At 41.3% G+C, this 15,561-nt stretch overlaps 1 protein-coding gene across 2 annotated transcripts in view; it reads right to left on the bottom strand.

Annotated features, from left to right (window-relative positions):
• Window positions 1–10,913: 10,913 nt before the first annotated feature.
• The window catches only part of LOC135540122 (receptor-type tyrosine-protein phosphatase gamma-like), a 327,471-nt gene continuing 322,823 nt past the window's right edge, over window positions 10,914–15,561 (bottom strand). For both annotated transcript variants that reach the window (XM_064966521.1, XM_064966520.1), the window contains 4 exons: window positions 14,321–14,467; window positions 13,693–13,835; window positions 11,911–12,046; window positions 10,914–11,805 (listed from right to left, as the gene is read on the bottom strand). In XM_064966521.1, coding sequence (XP_064822593.1) covers window positions 11,659–11,805; window positions 11,911–12,046; window positions 13,693–13,835; window positions 14,321–14,467 — 573 coding nt within the window. In that variant the 3' untranslated portion in view covers window positions 10,914–11,658. The remainder of the gene's footprint in view (window positions 11,806–11,910; window positions 12,047–13,692; window positions 13,836–14,320; window positions 14,468–15,561) is intronic.

Genomic DNA, 15,561 nt, shown 5'->3' with positions numbered 1-15,561 from the left:
AGCAGGTCAGAGTGAATGAGATCCTGTCTGAGCCCCAGGTCATTAAGGTGTCCCCCAAGGCTGAGTTTACCCATCCTATTCACACTGTATACAAATGAATGTACAAGTAGAAACCCTGATAACTATATTGTCCAGTTTTCTGATTATTTTGCCATTCTGGGCCTAATGTCTAGAAACAGATACTTCTTTCTATAGGTCAGAGATAAATGTTTCTACAGTGGTGTGACCACCACCTCATCCTAAATGTCAAGCAAACTGAGGGAGAAAAAAATTCACCCCAAATCTGTTGGTGACCACTCACCTGTGGTGGTCCTTAATGTGGACGTTACTCAGGCCCACTCTTGCAAATGCTCTAGAGTCCAACAACGACTATTTATTTGCATAGGTTCAGGGTTTTTGGAGTCAAACAGAAGGTCATGCTCCTATTTGACCAGGCTGTCATAGGGAGCATTCTACTCTAAGGCATTTCAGCCTGGTTTGGCAATTTGTCAGTTACAAATCCATCACCTGATCCAGACAGCCATGAAGGTGATGGGTTTGAGGTTTAGTAGCACCTGTCAACGCAGACTGTCTTTGAACAAACAGTTATGAGACAGGCCAATAAAATAATGTCAGACCTCCCATGTACTCCACCCAGTTTTGGCTTCTCCAATCAGACAGACGCAGTTCCTCAATGTAAGTTGAACAAATATAAGCACTCATTCATCCCCCTGTCAGTCAAACTCCTAAACAGCAGTATGTAGGGTGAGACCATGTGCAATGTGATATATACAGTGCCTTGCGAAAGTATTCGGCCCCCTTGAACTTTGCGACCTTTTGCCACATTTCAGGCTTCAAACATAAAGATATAAAACTGTATTTTTTTGTGAAGAATCAACAACAAGTGGGACACAATCATGAAGTGGAACGACATTTATTGGATATTTCAAACTTTTTTAACAAATCAAAAACTGAAAAATTGGGCATCCAAAATTATTCAGCCCCTTTACTTTCAGTGCAGCAAACTCTCTCCAGAAGTTCAGTGAGGATCTCTGAATGATCCAATGTTGACCTAAATGACTAATGATGATAAATACAATCCACCTGTGTGTAATCAAGTCTCCGTATAAATGCACCTGCACTGTGATAGTCTCAGAGGTCCGTTAAAAGCGCAGAGAGCATCATGAAGAACAAGGAACACACCAGGCAGGTCCGAGATACTGTTGTGAAGAAGTTTAAAGCCGGATTTGGATACAAAAAGATTTCCCAAGCTTTAAACATCCCAAGGAGCACTGTGCAAGCGATAATATTGAAATGGAAGACCACTGCAAATCTACCAAGACCTGGCCGTCCCTCTAAACTTTCAGCTCATACAAGGAGAAGACTGATCAGAGATGCAGCCAAGAGGCCCATGATCACTCTGGATGAACTGCAGAGATCTACAGCTGAGGTGGGAGACTCTGTCCATAGGACAACAATCAGTCGTATATTGCACAAATCTGGCCTTTATGGAAGAGTGGCAAGAAGAAAGCCATTTCTTAAAGATATCCATAAAAAGTGTCGTTTAAAGTTTGCCACAAGCCACCTGGGAGACACACCAAACATGTGGAAGACGGTGCTCTGGTCAGATGAAACCAAAATTGAACTTTTTGGCAACAATGCAAAACGTTGTGTTTGGCGTAAAAGCAACAAAGCTCATCACCCTGAAGACACCATACCCACTGTCAAACATGGTGGTGGCAGCATCATGGTTTGGGCCTGCTTTTCTTCAGCAGGGACAGGGAAGATGGTTAAAATTGATGGGAAGATGGATGGAGCCAAATACAGGACCATTCTGGAAGAAAACCTGATGGAGTCTGCAAAAGACCTGAGACTGGGATGGAGATTTGTCTTCCAACAAGACAATGATCCAAAACATAAAGCAAAATCTACAATGGAATGGTTCAAAAATAAACATATCCAGGTGTTAGAATGGCCAAGTCAAAGTCCAGACCTGAATCCAATCGAGAATCTGTGGAAAGAAGTGAAAACTGCTGTTCACAAATGCTCTCCATCCAACCTCACTGAGCTCGAGCTGTTTTGAAAGGAGGAATGGGAAAAAATGTCAGTCTCTCGATGTGCAAAACTGATAGAGACATACCCCAAGCGACTTACAGCTGTAATCGCAGCAAAAGTTGGCGCTACAAAGTATTAACTTAAGGGGGCTGAATAATTTTGCACGCCCAATTTTTCAGTTTTTGATTTGTTAAAAAAGTTTAAAATATCCAATAAATGTCGTTCCACTTCATGATTGTGTCCCACTTGTTGTTGATTCTTCACAAAAAAATACAGTTTTACATCTTTATGTTTGAAGCCTGAAATGTGGCAAAAGGTCGCAAAGTTCTAGGGGGTCGAATACTTTCGCAAGGCACTGTGTATATATATATACAGTTGAAGTCATTTACATATACTTAGGTTGGAGTCATGGAAACTCATTTTTCAACCACTCCACAAATTTCTTGTTAACAAACTATAGTTTTAGCGAGTCGGTTAGGACATCTACTTTGTGCATGACACAAGTAATATTTTCAATTGTTTACAGACAGATTATTTCACTTATAACTCACTGTATCACAATTCCAGTGGGTCAGAAGTTTACATACACTAAGTTAACTGTGCCTTTAAACAGCTTGGAATATTCCAGAAAATGATGTCATGGCTTTAGAAGCTTCTGATAAATTACATCATTTGAGTCAATTGGAGGTGTACCTGTGGATGTATTTCAAGGCCTACCTTCAAACTCAGTGCCTCTCTGCTTGACATCATGAAGGTACCACGTTCATCTGTACAAACCATAGTACGCAAGTATAAAAACCATGGGTTCACGCAGCCTTCATACCACTGAGGAAGTAGACGCATTCTGTCTCCTAGAGATGAACATACTTTGTTGCGAAATGTGCAAATCAATCCCAGAACAACAGCAAAGGACCTTGTGAAGATGTTGGAGGAAACAGGTACAATAGTATCTATATCTACAGTAAAACAAGTCCTATATTGACATAACGGCAGGAAAGTCTAGTGGTTAGAGCGTTGGACGAGTAACCGGAAGGTTGCAAGTTCAAATCCCCAAGGTACAAGTCTGTAGTTTTGCCCCTGAACAGGCAGTTAACCCACTGTTCCTAGGCCGTCATTGAAAATAAGAATTTGTTCTTAACTGACTTGCCAAGTTAAATAAAGGTAAAACATAATAACCTGAAAGGCCGCTCAGCAAGGAAGAAGCCACTGCTCCAAAACCTCAATAAAAAGCCAGACTACGGTTTGCAACTGCGCCTGGAGACAAAGATTGCACTTTTTGGAGAAATGTCCTCTGGTCTGATGAAACAAAAATATAACTGTTTGGCCATAATGACCATCGTTATGTTTGGAGGAAAAAGGGGGATGCTTGCAAGCTGAAGAACACCATCCCAACTGTGAAGGACGGGGGTGGCAGCATCATGTTGTGGGGGTGCTTTGCTGCAGTAGGGACTGGTGCACTTCACAAAATAGATGGTCTCATGAGGAAGGAAAATTATGTGGATATATTGAAGCAACATCTCAAGACATCAGTCAGGAAGTTAAAGCTTGGTCACAAATGGGTCTTCCAAATGGACAATGACCCCAAGCAGTCTTCCATAGCTGTGGCAAAATGGCTTCAGGACAACAAAGTCAAGGTATTGGAGTGGCCATCACAAAGCCCTGATCTCGATCCTATAGAAAACTAGCGGGCAGAACTGAAAAAGCTTGTGCGAGCAAGGAGGCCAATATAACTGACTCAGTTACACCATCTCAGTCAGGAGGAATGGGCCAGAATTCACCCAACTTATTGTGGGAAGCTTGTGGAAGGCTACCCAAAACGTTTGACCCAAGTTAAACAATTTAAAGGCATTGCTACCAAATACTAATTGAGTGTATGTAAACTTCTGACCCACAGGGAATGTGATGAAAGAAATAAAAGCTGAAATAAATCATTGTCTCTACTATTCTGACATTTCCCATTCTTAAAATAAAGTGGTGATCCTAACTGACCTAAAACAGGGAATTTTTACTAGGATTAAATGTCAGGAATTGTGAAAAACTGAGTTTAAATGTATATGACTAAGGTGTATGTAAACTTCCCACTTCGACTGTATATATATATATATATATATATGTCACGCCTTGGTCTTAGTATTGTGTGTTTTAGTTTATTAGTTAGTTAGACCAGGGTGTGACATGGGGTTATGTATTGTTTTTTCGTATTGGGGTTTGTAGTGTTTGGGATTGTAGTTGATTAGGGGTGTGTGTGTGTGATATAGGTTGGCTGCCTGAGGCGGTTCTCAATCAGAGTCAGGTGCTTCTCGTTGTCGCTGATTGGGAACCGTATTTAGGTAGCCTGTATTTCGCTTTGCATTTTGTGGGTGATTGTTCCTGTCTCTGTGTTAGTTTCACCAGTCAGGCTGTATTAGGTTTCGTTCTGTTTGTTGTTTTCTTTGTATTTATTAGTTATTCGTGTTAGTTCGTTCGTTTTGTCTTCACTTAATAAACATGAGTAACTTACACGCTGCATTTCGGTCCGACTCTCCTTCAACAACAAAAGAACGCCGTTACAATATGTATATATATATATATATATATATATATATATATATATATATATATACATATATATACATACACACACACACACACACACACACACACACACACACACACACACACACACACACACACACACACACACACACACACACACACACACACACAGTACCAGTGAAAAGTTTGGACACACCTACTCATTCTAGTTTGTTTTTTTGTTGCTATTTTCTAATAATAGTGAAGACAGCAAACTATGAAATAACACATATGGAATCATGTAGTAACCAAAAAAGTGTTAAACAAATCAAAATATATTTTATATTTGAGATTCTTCAAAGTAGCCACCCTTTGGCTTGATGACAACGTTGCATACTCTCGGTATTCTTTCAACCAGCTTCATTATGTTGTCACCTGGATTGCATTTCAATTAAAAGATGTGCCTTTGTAACAGTGTTGCTTCCGTCTCTCTCCTCACCCCAATCTGGGCTCAAACCAGGGACCATCTGCACACATCGACAACAGTCACCCTCGAAGCATCGTTACCCATCGCTCCACAAGAGCTATGGTCCTTGCAGAGCAAGGGAAACAACTACTTAACTACTTCAAGGTCTCAGAGCAAGTGACATCAGCGATTGAAACGCAATTAGCACGCACCCAGCTAACTAGCTAGCCATTTCAGAGAGGATAGTTAATGTGTGGAATTTCTTTCCTTCTTAATGTGTTTAAGCCAATCAGTTGTGTTGTGACAAGGTATTGGTGGTATACAGAAGATAGCCCTATTTGGTAAAAGGACAAGTCCGTGTTAATCTAGGATCAAATTTGATAACACTGACATAGTAACATCATGACACCACTCCAAGTCAAGACCTACAGTACCTCATGTATTCTCCAAATGCCATTCTTTTTGGGATATGCTTTGTTAGATGAACATCTCATATTAAAATGACCTCTTTCATAATTCATAATTTCATTCTCTTTCATGATTGTCCTACATGATACGTTTGGATGCTGTTCACATGGAAAACCATCAGACAATGCTAAACATTTGTGTCATTTTGAGAGTCCATCTATCATTACTTGTGCTCCATCTAAAATATGTGGTTCAGGATTGTTTAGCTTGAGCTGAATAGGCAATATGTATTATTTATTTATTATGTTTATTTTTCAGGGACAATGTACAACAAAAAATAAGTCTGGAACTGAAGGGTGGAACTAAAAATAAGATAACTCATGTAAAATATACTGTGTCCGTAAAATGTATATAGGTTCAGACCCTTTGTGAAACAGCACAGTTGAAAAATATATGGCAAATAGAAATCAAAACTGGATGGTCTTCAGCGACAGATGAGAGGGGTTGAGGGTAGCTGAAGGACAGGACTAAAAACAAACAAAAGATAACCATAGAAAATGAGAAGTGATGCGTTGCACCAGATTCAGCTGACAGCTCATTTACATCTGCAGTCCCCAGGCAGGTGAACACATAAACATGAACAAAAAGATGTACAAACAGATATTCAAAACCATAGATCAGGACATACATTTGACCATAGTTTCATCAGGTTTGCCAGGATTAATAGGCTATGTATCAGAATAATAGGCCTATCATTCAGGACAGATTGTGTTTCCATTGGTAATTCAAGATCTACTTTATTGTCCCTGAGGGGAAATTTGTCTTGGACACACATAGCTGATGCATACAGTAACAATATAAACATGAAAGTATATTCAATCACAAACATTGCCTGTGTCCTTATCATACATAGCCCACCAAATCACAGATGATTTAATCAGACATACACACTGTACATACAGTACATATACACTACCGTTCAAAAGTTGGAGGTCACAAAGAAATGCCCTTGTTTTTGAAAGAAAAGCTATTTTTTGTCCATTAAAAGAACATCAAATTGGTCAGAAATACAGTGTAGACATTGTTAATGCTCCAAATGACTATTGTAGCTGGAAACTGCTGATTTTTAAAAATCGAATATCTACATAAGCGTACAGAGGCCCATTATCAGCAACCATCACTCCTGTGTTCCAATAACACGATGTGTTAGCTAATCCAAGTTTATCATTTTATAAGGCTAATTGATCATTAGAAAACCCTTTTGCAATGATGTTAGCACAGCTGAAAACTGTTGTCCTGATTAAAGAAGCAATAAAACTGGCCTCCTTTAGACTAGTTGAGTGTCTGGAGCATCAGCATTTGTGGCTTCAATTACAGGCTCAAAATGGCCAGAAACAAAGAACATTATTCTGAAACTCGTCAGTCTATTCTTGTTGTGAGAAATGAAGGCTATTCCATGCGAGAAATTGCCAAGAAACTGAAGATCTCGTACAACGCTGTGTACTACTCCCTTCACAGAACAGTGCTAACTGGCCCTAACTAGAATATAAAGAGGAGTGGGAGGCCCCAGAGCACAACTGAGCAAGAGGACAAGTACATTTGAGTGTCTAGTTTGAGAAACAGACGCCTCACAAGTCCTCAACTGGCAGCTTCATTAAATAGTACCCGTAAAACACCAGTCTCGATGTCAACAGTGAAGAGGCGACTCGGGGATGCTGGAACGTTCCCTCTAAACATAAAGGATATTAAAGAACAAAAGAACAGTGAGAACAGTTTCCTTCTAAAGGTCTTTAAACAGCCAGACGTCTAGAGGTCCATGAGGGCTCAGATATCATCTATGCGTGACATCTTCCTCTTGCTGGATAGGCCAAAAGCCTTCTCCAACAGATCCTGCTTCTGCCTCTGAATCCCCACCATGTTCTCCCCCACAGAGTCCTTCACTATGAACTTAGTGATGACAACGTCTCTCTTCTGGCCGAGGCGGTGACAGCGGTTCACACACTGGTCATCTGTTGCTGGGTTCAAGACTGGGTCCATGAGGAAGATGCGCAAGGCGGCTGTGAGGTTCAGCCCCACCCCTCTGGCTTAGAGTGACAGAAGCACGATTAATGGGCTGTCGGGTGTATCTCTCTGTAACTCCTTGATGACCTGAGCCTGCCTCTTCTGGCTCTGTGCCGTCCAGACGCACAAACCTGAAAAACATCCTCCCTGAGTGGTACTCTGCAGTAGAGTGAGGAAGCGTGTTGACCTGAGAGACAACTGGACTCTTGTTGCTGTTGACCTCACTGCACAGTCAGAGCAGGCTAGACAGATCCTCCACCTTGGTGCTGCTCCTCCAGTTCTCTGAGGCAGGAGGACTGCAGATTTGGCCAGGGCAATAAATTGCAATGACCATACTGTGAAACGCCTAAGACAGGGAGACAGGACGAACAGCTGATCGTCCTCGCAGTGGCAGACCACGTGGAACAACACCTGCACAGGATCGGTACATCCGAACATCACACCTGCGGGACAGGTACAGGATGGCAACAACAACTGCCCGAGTTACACCAGGAACACACAATCCCTCCATCAGTGCTCAGACTGTCCGCAATAAGCTGAGAGAGGCTGGACTGAGGGCTTATAGGCCTGCTGTAAGTCAAGTCCTCACCAGACATCACCGGCGACAACGTTGCCTATGGGCACAAACCCACTGTCACTGGAACAAACAGGACTGGTAAAAAGTGCTCTTCACTGACGAGTCACGGTTTTGTCTCACCAGGGGTGATGGTCAGATTTGCCTTTATTGTTGAAGGAATGAGCGTTACATCAAGGCCTGTACTCTGGAGCGAGATCAATTTGGAGGTGGATGGTCCGTCATGGTCTGGGGCGGTGTGTCACAGCATCATCGGACTGAGCTTGTTGTCATTGCAGGCAATCTCAACGCTGTGCGTTACAGGGAAGACATCTTCCTTCCTCATGTGGTACCCTTCCTGCAGGCTCATCCTGACATGACGCTCCAGCATGACAATGCTGGTGAGCCATACTGCTCGTTCTGTATGTGATTTCCTGCAAGACAGGAATGTCAGTATTCCGACATGGCCAGCGAAGAGCCCGGATCTCAATCCCATTGAGCATGTCTGGGACCTGTTGGATCGGAGGGTGAGGGCTAGGGCCATTCCCCCAGAAATGTCCACGAACTTGCAGGTGACTTGGTGGAAGAGTGGGGTAACATCTCACAGCAAGAACTGGCAAAACTGGTGCAGTCCATGAGGAGGAGATGCACTGCAGTACTGAATGCAGCTGGTGGCCACACCATATACTGACTGTTACTTTTGACCCCCCCCCCCCTTTGTTCAGGGGCACATTATTCAATTTCTGTTAGTCACACGTCTGTGGAACTTGTTCAGCTTATGTCTCAGTTGTTGAATCTTATGTACATACAAATATTTACACATGACAGTGAGAGGGCATTTCTTTTTTTGCTGAGTTTACTTGGCTGTTCTGGGCTTCACTACTTTACCACTAGATGGCAACCTCATATCTAATTATGTGATATTAATACAAGGATAGTGGAAGGATAACGCTTTATTCACAATATGATACAAACTAGTAAATTCAATACACAAAGGCATGAAACATGGACCACACAAGGTTTTCAACAAAGTACATCAAAACCCATATTTTATTTTAAGTATAGCAATACAATTGACATATTAAATAACACTATAATAGAATGTTCTGATATAGCTTTCAACGAAACAAAACATTTTTTTCCTTATTTTTTCTTATTTCAGGTTATCAAAAGAAGAAGCAACGCCCAGCTGTTCATGGTCAATGGGACAAAATGATTCAGTGACTTACTAGAGCTACTCTATTACACTCTGACAACAGAATTGTAACTCAGAAAAAAATGACAAAAACAAAGTAATAACAATAATGATATCACAATCGCTGACTTAAAGTTAATGGGAGGCGTGGAATTGTATTGGAATGTGATGACAACCACTAGCTCAGTGCACAGAGACTTGGTTTCCACGTTTCACCACAAAAGCAAAGCAACGAAGGAGTTGAAACGAGAGAAAGAAAAATAGCTTTATATGAAAATATAAATTCTATGATTATATACCATAGATACAAAGTTTCCAGAGAACGGTTGGTTATAGAAGCAACAAAATATGTACATTGTTTTCATGACACACTAGTGTTTGTGTTTTGCAACACATAAACACACCTGACAGTGGACACTAGGCTCAGTCAGGAAATTAAGACTTAACCTGATGGAACAAGACAAAACTGAAAAAAGCGAGTGTTTAATGATGCAAAATGCCTTCACTGACAAAGGGACAAAAGTCAGCTGTCTACCCCAAATGTTGGAGAGTTATGACTTCATTCAAAAGCCCTCCTTGGAAGGAGATGAAACACGACGGGTAAAATAATAAAATAATTGATGCATCTTTCCACTTCATTTTGTAATTCTATGAGTTGAGTGAGAAATTAAATATAATACAATTGCAATGAACTCCTTCTGTAGCAAAGGGAATTCCTAAACTAACACAAGTGATGAGTTAATGCAGAAATTCCAGCCTGGAAACAAAAAGATGCCAAAAGAAGCAGAAGAAAAAGTCAACAGAATTATCCTCACTCAGCAGCCTACATATCACTGAAAAACGAAATCAGACACAAATGCAATAAACTTGCTCTCCCTCTCTATAATATTTCTATTAATGGAAATGAGTATAAGTCTTTGGTAAAAGTTACAAATCATAGGTATCCTCGATGCTTTGTTGTGATAATCAAATACAAATATTCTAATAGCATGTTCATTGTGCTGTATAATGAATTCACATTTTATTTCAAATGTAAATCACAGGTGGTCTCTCTTTCCTTCAGATAACTAAGGGAGATATTTATCAAAGTGATTCTACCAGGAAATATAGAGGTGGCAGTATGACAACAACTAAAACAGGGTCAATGAGTTTATGTGAATCACTCTAGGACTCAAAAACCACAGTAAATCTTTCCTTGCTTAGGCCACCATATGACAGTCATAGCATACAATCATACCACACACAAGCAGAGTCGAGCAACAGTGAGGATTAGAAACGACATACACAAGGCTGTGTGACGTGGAAGCATAAGTCCTTTACCCCAATAAGAAATTCAATAGGGTATGACACAGAAAATAGCAATTGGCTGTATCAATAGTATCCATTTTCTCAAAGAACTTTCCGCTTACACAAGGGCATTATCATTTCTTCATTTGACTCTTCTGTGACTGTGTGTAGACTATTAGCAGCAAGAAGCAAAAACCAACTGAGCCAGAAGGGGGTGTAAGTGTGCAGAAAATCAACACTGGCATTGAATAAGAGTGGTAAACTGTTGGATCAAGTGGGAGTCAGTTCGGCTGAGGCATGTCATGACATCTACAAAATCACAAGCTATAATGATCAGTATATATATATATATATATATATATATATATATATATATATATATATATATATAAGCATAATATGAATCATACTAAACATAATACAAGTTCACAGTAGCTGTTATATTACCACCTTCAATATTCAAATATGGGTTTGAATTGCTAATTAGATGCACAATGAAGATAAAAGTCATATAAACAAAAGTTAATCAAACAACAAATAGAACTGGTGACCCTATTGCCTGTAGGTGTGACAGAAACCAGACTGTTGAGTCTTGCAGCAAATGAGTGATATTTGAGCCACAAGGGTGAGGAGAGGAGAGGTGGTCTACTGTAATGAACCTCAGGTTGGACAGCTTATTCATATGAACATGGAGCTATGACACTCTCACTCCTCTTCCTTATATGAGCTAGTAGAGCGCAAACGGAGCAATGTTTTTTTTCCGACTCAAAAGCAGTTGAGTGAGGGCTTTGCCATGGAATGTTGAAATCAGAGTTTAAGTGTAGTAGAGTCCATCAGCTTAGTATAGGCAGTAACTGACATTATAGTGCAAACAAGAAAGACAGAAGTATGTTTTGTTGTTGTGAACTCAAAAACGTAGGTGCAAACGCTCAGTAGGATAACATTAAGACATAAAATGGCAAAAAATAAATATCAAAAACTTTTTATCAGTGTAAAAAAGTAATCAGGTTATTAATTTAACCAAGAGTCTGGCAAAAAAGGCCTCAAAAAGTCTTGTCTTATAGTCCTTGACATTTTACAAAGTAAGTGGCTCTCTGTCTGCGAGGGCCTTGGGCCCCTCAGGCCTGGTGGGTGGGCCCTTCAGACGAGGGACTCCATGCTCTCTGCCTGGTCTGACTCATCAGACATGGCCATGGTGCAGTTTCTGTCCATGGAGGTGAGGCCAGAGCCATTCTCCTTGGTGCTGATCAGACTGAGCATAGCTTTATAAAGGTACTGGTACTGATCCTGTGGAGGGAGAGGAACATGCTCTTAGAAAGGGGGAAACTACAAATGTTCAATTATGTCGTTTTTACATTTAATCCCATAATCATGCTCTACTGGTCTACTTACTATGTCTGTGAAAACTCCAGGCCTCATGAGGTTGATCATTTTGGCCACCTGATAGACACCCACAGCACTCTCACTCTCCAGCTGCTGGGACAGGGTGGTAAGGGCACACAGCATGCCCGCTGACACTGCCCCGAACCTGGGAGACAGGAGAGGGACAAACAGGGTTACTTTATAGGCCCTAAACAGGACAGGGACTGAGGGACACACAGGGTCACAAATGAGCATAGAGCCCAGTGAGCCCAGAGGGTCAAATGAATTCCATGTGAGACCACAGGAGAGGTTCAGCCCAGAGGGTCAAATTAATTCCATGTGAGACCACAGGAGCGGTTCAGCCCAGAGGGTCAAATGAATTCCATGTGAGACCACAGGCCCAGAGGGGTTCATGTGAAACCCCAGAGGGTCAAATGAATTCCATGTGAAACCACAGGAGAGGTTCAGCCCAGAGGGTCAAATGAATTCCATGTGAGACCACAGGAGCGGTTCAGCCCAGAGGGTCAAATGAATTCCATGTGAGACCACAGGAGAGGTTCAGCCCAGAGGGTCAAATGAATTCCATGTGAGACCACAGGAGCCGTTCAGCCCCTTAGGAAACCAGGGACATTCAGGAAAAGGTTGCTGCTTCTATTAACATCCATGTCAAATGTGATGGAGATACACAAGCTAACTACCATGTCTCACCAGCTAATGAATATGCAGACAATTACGACAGCCGTCTTTCCAAAACCTCTTAGGGGGGGATTCCATAGTACAGATACAGAACTGAAATGCTCAATTAGTCCCTTTTTTCTCTGGGATGAGACAAGCAATCTTCATTTTCCTAATGAATAAACATGACTGAGGCTACATGTCTCGTCGTTGGGAGTGTTGTTCGCTGCCGCTAATGTCTGTCAGCATTAATCGACATTCATTATTTCTAATTGGATGGAGTATCAGGGTACATGGGGGTGGAACTTGTTGCGGATTAAAGGCTGTGCGTGATGACGAATTGCACATAAAACATTTTTGCAGTTAAATTTCCATGTACCGAATAAAAAATACAAGTTAAATGGGTTTCCATCGCATTTTCAACTGTACTGATGGTTTTGTCACTAAAATGTTGCGTTAAAGGCTATAGTGAGAGTGCCCACTCTGGTCTTGACACCTGCTCTCTAGACAACAGCTGGTAGATACACTGTGTGTGTAGCCTACATGATGAGATTATTATGAACAAAAGAGCAAGATTATTTTAAATTTGTCAAATGGCAGCCAAGCATCAATCATCATGTCTTCAGAATAAGAACCTTGATATTTATTGGAAAGGAGCATCAAGATCACCACGCATTTTCACCACCCCGTGAAGTTTTTCTGTAGCCTAATAAACTGCATGGTCTCTCGAGTCGTAGTGTTAGGGCCACACAAAATATAATCACGTGACTAAGTTTACTTTGATTTGATGGTTGTTATATCGATATTTGAACATAAAGGCATTTCCACTGCAATTTCTCGCATAATTCATTTTACAGACACAAAAAGATCTCACCTTGCCTAGCGTATTTTGCTTTGTCAACATTTGGAAAGTTTACCAGCTAATGAACTATTTCTATCAGGCCTTTCGTGAACTATTTAATCCGACATGCACTGCCCACATGTACTTTACGCATAGAAAGGTTGCATGGAAACCTGGTTAGAGTGAATAATTACATGTTCTGTTGAAACAGAACACAGTTTAAAGTATTTACTTAGAGGTTAAAAGAAGAGATAATGATTCTCTCTGTCATCAGGAGCATGATGTGACACACTCACTCATCGTGCACTATGGTAGGTCCGTCTCTGATCATGGCCTCCTCCTTGATGACATTGATGAGCTCAAAGGTGCTGCTCATGGGAGCATCAGGGTTGGGCCATTTAGGGCACTGGAAGTGACGCACCTCCAACACATAGTCATCCTGGGGTAGAGGGAAAAGAAAGACAGAAGAAGAGATAGTTTAAGGTAGGTGTACATACAAAGATGCCCACCCACACACAAAGACTGACTCACACACTCATGCAGGTAAAGACAGTCATACACACAGACGCAGGCCCATTAAAACACCGCACAACAAGTCAACATGGACCAGCATCCCTAGTGGAATGCCTTTGACACCTTGTAGAGTCCATGCCCTGACAAATTGAGGCTGTTCTGAGGGCAAAAGGTGAGGGTGTGCAACTCAATATTAAGGTGTTCGGTATACTCAGTGTATAATACAGATATATGCCATTTAACAGACACTTTAATCCAAAGCGATTTACAGTCATGCGTGCATACATTTTACGCATAGGTAGTGCTGGGAATAGAACCTACTATCCTTATGTTGCAAACGCCATGCTCTACCAACTAAGCTACAATGGACTTCCTACACCCACACACACAGGCACACACATCACATCGTACCTGTGTGGCCTCCAGGATAAAGTCGTGGATGATGATCTGCTCTTCGTTAGAAAGGCATAGTCTGTCTTTGCTGATGAGCGTGACAGTGAAGGCCTCACAGTTCATGGCCTCCTCTCGGCTTGGCCAGTACACAAACTCATCCTCCGCCTAAAGACACAGCCAAACCAAAACAAGGATGAAAATAATAGGGAAAAGGGAGAAGGGGAAAGGGTGAGAAGGAAGGGAGGGAAAATGAGAAATACAAGGAAGGGGAGTGTGAGACATTGCAGTTTAGTATAAGAACTGACAGTTCATATTGAGCAAAGGACTTGCCCTAAAACAAAAACATCAAAATGTTAAAGGAACTGGAGTATGAGTGCAGAAGTGCCACTACTCAGTGTGTGAAATCATAGATATATAGACAGAGTTAGAGAGAGAGGTGACAGGTATGGGCAGCAGGAAGAGAGGTAAGCAAGCAACTGGAGAATTGCCAGATCGAATCCCAGGTTCAACAGGAAAATTCTGAAGGGAAATGAGCTGGCAACCGGAGGATTGCTGGTAGCACATCCTAGAGGACATTGCATGCTATTGTTCCATTGGAACAGGAACTTAACCCCCCCACAGCAACAGGTTCCTAGGTGCCCAGTGTGGCAGCCCCCTGCATTGCTTCAAAACCTGTATATGTACCATGCCTTCAGAAAGTATTCACCCTCCTTGACTATTTCCACATTTTATTGTGTAACAGCCTGAATTTAAAATGGATTACATTGAGATTTTTGTGACTGGCCGATACACAATACAAAACATCAAAGTGGAATTATGTTTTTCAAAATTTGTACAAATGTATTAAAATATGAAAAACTGAAATGTCTTGAGTCAATAAGTATTCAACCCCTTTGTTATGGCAAGCCTAAATAAGTTCAGGAGTAAAAGTTTGCTTAACAAGTCACATAATAAGTTGCATGGATTCACACTGTGTGCAATAATAGTGTTTCATATGATTTTTAAATGACTACCTCATCTCTGTACCCCACACACATACAATTATCTGTGCGGTCCCTCAGTCAAGCAGTGAATTTCAAACACAGATTCAACCACAAAGACTATGGAGGTTTTCCAATGCCTCGCAAAGAAGGGCACCTATTGGTGGATGGGTAAAAAAAAACACAGCATGGAATATCCCTTTGAGCATGGTGAAGTTATTAACTACACCTTGGATGATGTATAATCACACAAAGTAACAGGTGTCCTTCCTAACTCAG

This window comes from Oncorhynchus masou, chromosome 5, assembly GCF_036934945.1.
Source record: "Oncorhynchus masou masou isolate Uvic2021 chromosome 5, UVic_Omas_1.1, whole genome shotgun sequence".
Taxonomy (NCBI): domain Eukaryota; kingdom Metazoa; phylum Chordata; class Actinopteri; order Salmoniformes; family Salmonidae; genus Oncorhynchus; species Oncorhynchus masou.
This window is presented reverse-complemented; position numbering and strand designations above follow the sequence as displayed.